At 40.9% G+C, this 7654-nt stretch overlaps 2 protein-coding genes across 4 annotated transcripts in view; one reads left to right on the plus strand and one right to left on the minus strand.

Moving 5' to 3' along the window:
- The window catches only part of LOC131876957 (transcriptional adapter 2-beta-like), a 14083-nt gene extending 7173 nt beyond the window's left edge, over positions 1-6910 (minus strand). For all 3 annotated transcript variants that reach the window (XM_059222507.1, XM_059222505.1, XM_059222506.1), the window contains exons 1-8: positions 6727-6910; positions 5905-6083; positions 5675-5832; positions 5445-5611; positions 5216-5384; positions 4952-5144; positions 4683-4893; positions 3804-4618 (exon numbers count right to left, since the gene is read on the minus strand). In XM_059222507.1, coding sequence (XP_059078490.1) covers positions 4376-4618; positions 4683-4893; positions 4952-5144; positions 5216-5384; positions 5445-5611; positions 5675-5832; positions 5905-6083; positions 6727-6777 — 1371 coding nt within the window. In that variant the 5' untranslated portion in view covers positions 6778-6910 and the 3' untranslated portion in view covers positions 3804-4375. The remainder of the gene's footprint in view (positions 1-3803; positions 4619-4682; positions 4894-4951; positions 5145-5215; positions 5385-5444; positions 5612-5674; positions 5833-5904; positions 6084-6726) is intronic.
- On the plus strand, positions 2603-4204 carry LOC131876958 (uncharacterized). Its single transcript, XM_059222508.1, has 5 exons — positions 2603-2844; positions 2915-3058; positions 3121-3312; positions 3373-3471; positions 3533-4204. The coding sequence occupies exons 1-5, from the start codon at positions 2673-2675 to the stop codon at positions 4189-4191; spliced, it is 1266 nt and encodes a 421-aa protein (XP_059078491.1). The 5' UTR covers positions 2603-2672; the 3' UTR covers positions 4192-4204.
- Positions 6911-7654: the final 744 nt, after the last annotated feature.

Consider the following 7654-nt stretch of genomic DNA (forward strand, 5'->3'; position numbering starts at 1 on the left):
GGCTTTAATGTTTACTTTTCCGCGCTTTTCATTGACAATTTTTCGACGTTTACTTATTCAACTTATTACATTGATGATGGTACAACCAATGACAGTCGGTAATCAGTCATATTTCGAGCAAAATGGCATCATGTTCCAGAACACGCATTACAAAACCAAAAAAGAAAGGCTTCTCAAATGACAAACAAATAGTTTGACGTGATAATTGCCTATTGCTTCCATATTTCAATCCCTTTTCTCACAGTATTTCTTTGTCGCACTTTAATTCATTCACTTATCCATGATTCTTGGACAACCAAGAGAATCCTTCGAATCGCACAGAGGTTGAATGATTTTCTGCACGACTTTCGGCTCATCCACTTCCAAGAATCGATCTGGACAGAGCATTTTCAATTTTGGGTACAATTCTAAGGATTGCGAGCATAGCCAGCGAATCTTGTCACACCACATCTGAGTGTCGGATATCTCTGGAAGAGCAGTTGGGCCACAAAAGAAGTGAACTCCCAATGCAACCATCACGCACAATAAAACAACGATCACCACGAATCCAAAGGAGATTTGGATACATCTGGCACAATAACTGATCGGTAATGGTTGATCGGCAATTTGAGCGTTTTCGTTGGGGGCAGTACGAGAACCCAAACTTTGCTTCTCTTGCTGATATTCTTGCTTTTCGAGCTCTTGCAGATGGCTTCGTTTTTCCCGACGATTTTTGAGGTTTCTTCGATTCTTGCGGGCTTCAATTTCGCCCGACATTCTGGAAGTGGGATCGCAAATTCCTTTCCTGCCAGAATTGTTTTCGTTGAGAAAGTGAACACGTCAGATTCTAGAACGAGGCCAGGATCTTGAATCTTGAAGGCTTTCTCTCTCCAAATTTGTCTACCTTAACATTCATTGCTTGATGAGCCTGAACTTGTTTCTTGACCTTGCGATGGAGATAGCCCTCATGATATTCGTCTCCAAGCAACACGCGAGTAGTCAACAGTTCTAAAGCCTAAATTGATGTTTACGAACAAAGATGATGCGAAGTCCGTGTCGATGCCCTGACGGTAGAAGGCAGCTTTGTTGAATAACAGCAGTGGTGGGCATCGCCAAAGGAAAAGCTGAACTCGTTAAATTCGACTTTTTTCTTTTTTAACCATTGTTAGTTGTCATTTGTTGGTCGTTAATTATAACATATCAAGTATTATTAAGGTGCATTTAGAGAGGTAATAAACCAATTAGGTTGTAAAGATGAACTAAAAGTCATTCATATCATATGGAATAAAGAATTCAAAAGCGGTTTTATTTTAAAACAGAGCTCTTTGAACAATTCAAAAAGATTTTGAGCTTTAGCCATAAAAGAACAAATGAGTTAGAGATGAGTCAACGAACCACGAGTTCAACGCCTTAATGAACCAAAAAATGTAACAAAGGTGATTCATTTAGTCCCTAAACCAATCCTGAAAATAACAAATTCGTTAATCCGGAGCAAAAGGGATTGCTTGTTTGATTGAGGATAAAGATGTTTGGCAATTCAACGCCCAACTTTGGGGAAAAAAAAATAAGTTTCAAAAAAGCTTGAGAGCAAAACAAGTTAGTGTACGAGATGAATATGATTTTTGCATTTACAGTCTGTTTCACTAGAATTGGGAAAGGGCTTCCCCTAATAATACCGTACCTTACAGCAATCTAACAAGTTGAATTTAACTTTGTTTTAGAGCACTATCCGTGGACAAAATGCTATTAGTATTCCAACAAAAGAAACCAATCCCATTAAGTCAAACTCGTGTCATTTTGGCACCCATTTGACCAAAGCGTCTAAAACAACCCTTGTCTTTAATTCGTGGGGCCCAAAATCAATCCAATTTTATTGATGGGGGTGTAGCATAGCAATGTTGGTCAAGTATTGCTAAACAGTTGATAAAAAGATCACTCATTGCCTACTATCTGGAGAATAAGTATCTGCTTGTAACACGGCAATTCACAGGGGGTTCAAAGTTGTTGCAAAGGCCAGAGATGTGAAAAAATAACATACCATATGATATTTGAGCTACATACATCGGTGTTTTTGCGGATTTACCTCCTGCTGCTGGAGATCTAGTTTAAGATGGAAGATTTATAAGACTTATAGAAGGAGCCTGAGAAAGAAGCGAGGAGAACTTGATTTTTTCAACTATCGTAGATTTTTGAGGGCTCAAGGATGTTCTCAGAACATTTATGAAGCATCTATCATCCCTACCATTAACCCTAAAACTTGGGCTGGAACAAAGCTCATGGATACTTTTGAAAACTTATATCATCTTGTTTGTTGTTTCTGTGATATCAGACAAAAGGTGACATTTTGAGGCATAGCCCAAGATATCTCAAGACTCTCTGGTCTCAATTCAAGTGAAACAGCCTGTACGTATATTCATATTCCGTATTTAGGAGGGAATTCGGTTGCCAATACTGCAAATTGGGCTTCAAATGGTACAACTCGTTAGCAACCCGTTTGCACCCCATTTGAAGTAGAATACTGTTGGAACACCAATCACAAGGCCTTGCTAGCTATGCTGAAGATATACTTAGAACCTTGCGGGTTAGGGTCGCATAAAGGCTTTCAAGCGCTTGTCATACTGATTCTGAAGGTCACTTAACGATAGGATTCTCCAATTTCAACTTATACACACATATTCATTTTTCTGTTACTCATGATGATCAAAAGCTCTAATGGATTGAAATTGACACGAATCCTGTTAATTCGAGCCAACAACAGTCATAAATTAGCCTTTTCATGTGAATGTGTGGCCGTCAATCATTCAGGAGCTATGGATTTCTTATTAAATGCCATACTGTTTATTGCACTGAATCCCTTGCACCGAGGTACCCAAACAAACACTCTTACGCGTATGTCCAAATTACTTAAATATCTTCTCATATATCGTATCTCTAGTGTCTGGCCTGGTAGTTTATAACCCCAAGAACCCGATTCGTCGGGAATCTTTGCAAGGTAAGGTTCAAGCAGAGGAAGAGGAGAAACGATGGCACCGGGCTCAATCGACCAGACATACCCATTTCAATGAAAGTGAATTTTTAGGTAACCCGCAAAACCAGTCATTTTTTGCCAACGTGAGCTTTGAGTTTTGTCAAATGTTTCAGGACCAGGAGAGATTCCCTTGGAACAAGTCCGAGATTTAGAGTCGTTCCTTCTAGGGGCTCAATTTGGCCAGAAATTTAAGAGTCGTTCTCTTGGGAACTTACCGAACAACCTGAAAGGTTCTGAACACAAAGACAAAAATGCTTTGAGACACCGAGGTTATGGAGGTTCCACATCGACATCAAGGACACCGGGTAAGTAAGACATTGGCAAGGTCGAGATGGATTGGATCTAACGGTCTGTGGCGCTTTTAGATCCTAATCCTTGGAAAACTGCCCGAGTTATTCCATATCAAGGACCAAGGGCACCAATGCCACCTTCTGGAACGCTGAAGGTCGTTCCATACCCGTTCAGTGAGTGCTAATGGCCTCGTAGAAACCAATGACGAACCTTACATTGTTACTCAATTTTCAGCAACTACTCCAGAGCCTCGAAAGAGGGGTCCAACATTGATCCTGGAAACCAGTATCGTCACAAGCGTGACCCCTACCAATACCTCTGCTATGCCTCAATGGTTCCATTCCAACGAAACTGATGAACAATCAGTCCCATTATTAACCCAGAAACTGGAACACGTGGATACACCAGAATACTACGACCAATTCGATACCTTGCCTCCCAACGAGAGTGATAATTTGAACGACTTGTCATTCCTACCCAAGCTCTCGAACATCTCAAATCTTACCTTGTCCCAACTTGAAGACGGAAATCTGACCCTCAATGATTTCTTAGCTTGGGAACAAGAAGTGGCCTCTGGAGTAGGAGAAAGTCTACAATTCCTACCAGAATTGGCATTTAATGTGAGCGTTCCTCCTGTAACCGTTATTGTGGATCAAACACCATTCCATGTGAGTGGAGATGATTGGTCTGGTTTGGCTAACTCCAATATTTCGATCGTGCCTGTGGTTATCAATGCGGGGAGGAATCACACAGACCTCACGCAACCTTTAGAATTGGGAGGCAGATCCAATCTTACCAAACAATTTGAAGATGACTCTTTGTTCCCGAAGAGTTCAGAAGATAACATAGTTTTGCCGATTTCAGTTCCTTCATCGGGAAATGCAACGCAATAAATGGACAAGTTTATGTCTGGAGAATATTCCTTGTAATTACTTAGGGAATGTAATTTGGACCGTTTGCCAAATTCAATTTGACAATGTAAAGTTTGGTTTCTTCTTGGGGAGGAGGGTGAGGATTTGGGTGAAAATCGTACAAAACCATGATTTCTTTGTGTTATGATATGACAATTGTAGACGTTTAATAGGCAGTGATCCAACCCGCTCTCATGAGGAATTGGAAGATGATCTTCCGATTGTTTTTGTCCAATCCTGCAGGATTCAAAGGCTTCGGGGTCTGACCTTTCTTCTTTTGAAGATGATGAGTAAGTAGGCAAGTCTTGTAACTAATATAATGAGCGGGCGTCAACTTGAGATTAGTGCACAATCTCCGCTCATTGACAGAAAGTAGATCAAAACCAGGTAATCCATTGATGGATGTTGCCTAAGGAAGATATACTGTACAGAAGGTGTTTTTTTAAGGTAACTGGAAGATGAGTTTGACCAACCTTTTCATCAGGAGGTTTGGGAGAGTGAGCTGACTGATTGAACATCATGGGAGAGGCGCCGTTGCTTAGATCTTCGCTCTTGATCGATATGGGAGAATCACAGCCGAGATCAGCACGTTTATTGAGCTCTTTCTTGCGACGAATCCGTTTCAATCGTTGGATTTCGAAATCATGACTATCCTTCAGCTTGACAATGCCATTCTTGCGGAATCTGAGGTAAAGTATGAATTAAGCCGTCCTGAAAATATATAACTCCATTTCAAGCCCACCTTTGTAACTCTTTGATCCGTTGCTTGATTTCTCGTTCTTTGGCGACGGTTCTCATGAAGGCTTTATGTTCATCTACAGTTTGAAATTCGGAAACGATCTTCAAGCGCTCAAGTAGATCGTTCTTGTCCTTTCTCTTCTTGGAAAAACTCACTTTCCTCTCATTGATCACAGGGTTTTCTTTGAAGAATTGAGCTGTAAAATTGGACCATGTTAAAATGGGTGAAAGACTGCCCTATAATTGTTGTCCAGAATCTAAGACTTACAGATCAATTGATGCTCACGGGCCACCTTTTTCCGTCGCTCGCGTTCTCGCAATTTATTTTTGTACAATTCAATATGTGCCACTTTCAGGCTGAGATCAAGGTCTTCCTCTTCTGGGGTTGGATCGTTTAATTGCGATACCAACGACTCTCCGTGATTATCAAACTCGGCCTGAAATACCCCTCATGTCGTCATCCAACTCAAAATGCACAATAAGGTCGGGTTATTCACCTCAAAATCATCTCTCTTGGGCATGTAACCCAACATGATGGACTCATGTAAAGAGATATTATTTGGGGTTTCAGGACCAACACCCTGAGACGAAGCCGGAGGGACGATATTGCATTGGGTATGATCCCGGGCATGTCCTCGGAGCTCCTCATTCCACGTTCGTTTACCTTTAAATACGAATGTCTAATGTGAAAAGCCCTTATTTTGCTCCATAAAGATGAAAGTGCTACCAAGAGTGCTGTCTATGAATCTTTGGCAGAATTCAGCTTGAACATCTTCGGGACATCTCTTCACCGAGGCTCCTTCAAGTTTCTTGATTTTCAGGCTCACATCTTCCCAATTGCCACATCCGTATTGCTCGACACTGTCCAGTAAGTGCAAGTATTCTCTGAAAGCATCCATGGAAATCATGACTCCGGGAATAATCGGCATGTGGATTTATTTTTCCATGAACGATTACCTAGCAGTCCAACTATCTTTTCCAAGTACGGTGAATCCTCCATTGTCTACGACCTTGTAGGGGTGATCGCCTTGATGTTGCCCGATATCACAATTCAGGGCAAAACAATCCGGACACAAATTAAGTTGGGGACTGCACACCGTGCATTGGATCAGTACTTGGAACACGGAGAAGATGTCCTGAAACGTAAACGTAAAATGAAGTCCATATTTTTAACTGGAAATAGAAGACTTTATCGAAAAAAGGAAAAAAACAAACACCAAATCAAGGTACTGTAGGCAGTTTATATTCAATAATGAAACATTTAACATGAAATACCATGGTTCACGGTTAAAACTAATGTATACTTTCATTTCTACATCATGACCCTCCAACTAAAAAGTAAGGCGGTGCATTTTAAAGCTTTGCTTTCTTAGTCATTTTCTTCTAAAGTATTCAAGCACTAATCGTTTTTCACAATCCTCATTGCATAGACGTTGTGCGATCACTGAATCGCAAATTCTACGCTAAATTGTGGTGAACCCAAAATTAAAGCAACTCGATATTCAAAGTGGTTGTTTGTTAAAGTTATCCCTAATCCAACCTCAAATAGTGGCATTCAAACAAAAAACTCCCACCATTGCATATTAAGTTGTTATAATTTACACCACACAAGCCCATCTCTACACCGATTTGACTACTATGACAGATCTAAGCGAAACAAATCTGCTCGTAAGACTCGATCTATGCCGACTTCACATCAGCTGATTAAGTATCAAGGCAATGATTTAAAGAAGCACAACATTGAGTACCATTCATTCGCCAAGGGCCATTGAGCATTACCTCGGTGCAATTGGAGCACTTGACCTTCTGTCCGATCTGTATTTCGGCCATGATCCCGACCTCGGAGGCTCAAGAGGCCACAATCCGAGCCTAAAGTTCAATGAATTCAACCCTGAAGGGCGCGCGTCAGTTGACTCTGTTAGAGGCTTTTTAGATCGGTTCAGGACAAAAACCGTTGTCAGTGTGACCATTAGATGTAAAATAAAAGAATGAGGTTAAATGTCGGCAGAAGACGCGTTTCCGAATAGCTTCATCGAAAATAGAAGATGGAGTTGTGTGATAGATTGGTGTGGACGGAGAGGCTAAGGTCGAGACAGTATAATGGTAATGTATCTTTATTGCGACACTTGGTCAAGTCATTACGTTAAATGTCTGGAAACACGTGCATTATTCGACAAAAACAATGGTTAAAGTGATAGAATAATCGACTAAAATGTGATGTCGCAGCAAAGACGGCCATAATCGGATCGGCGCTCATCGAAAAGGTGAAGCGCAGGCAACACGCGAACAATTCGCTGGAGGTGAATAACGAAACTATTAGTTGCGTCGAAAAGCAGGTGAGACAGAATCGAAACCCACTTAGCCGATTTAAGTGCAATTTTAGCATCCCTCTTCAAATCATTGCGGTCATTGGTCGGTATAAGGACAGGTTATATATTTTATCTCAATTGAGCGATTGGATTACAAATGATTCTCTCCCAAAGCTCACGACATCACTGAAACACAAATTGAATTAACTGATTCTCTAACCTAACGAACATCAATCACTGAAATTGCCCCCAGAGAGCTACCTCATTCAATCTGTGCAGGGTTATTTAGTGAGTTTTACAACATGAGAGGCAACTCCAAGATTGAGCACGAATATGACATGCATTTTCATTTTAGCGCAAGTGTGCATTTACAAAAAGGAAGCCAATGTGATTCGAGA

This window comes from Tigriopus californicus, chromosome 2 (genome assembly GCF_007210705.1).
Source record: "Tigriopus californicus strain San Diego chromosome 2, Tcal_SD_v2.1, whole genome shotgun sequence".
Classification (NCBI taxonomy): domain Eukaryota; kingdom Metazoa; phylum Arthropoda; class Copepoda; order Harpacticoida; family Harpacticidae; genus Tigriopus; species Tigriopus californicus.

Bases quoted from the DNA above. Each gene is read 5' to 3' on its own strand.
- LOC131876958 (XM_059222508.1), top strand. From the start codon at position 2,673: ATGATGATCAAAAGCTCTAATGGATTGAAATTGACACGAATCCTGTTA. The intron at 3,313-3,372 runs GTAAGTAAGACA...TGGCGCTTTTAG, and splicing joins ATCGACATCAAGGACACCGG to ATCCTAATCCTTGGAAAACT. The intron at 3,472-3,532 runs GTGAGTGCTAAT...CTCAATTTTCAG, and splicing joins GGTCGTTCCATACCCGTTCA to CAACTACTCCAGAGCCTCGA.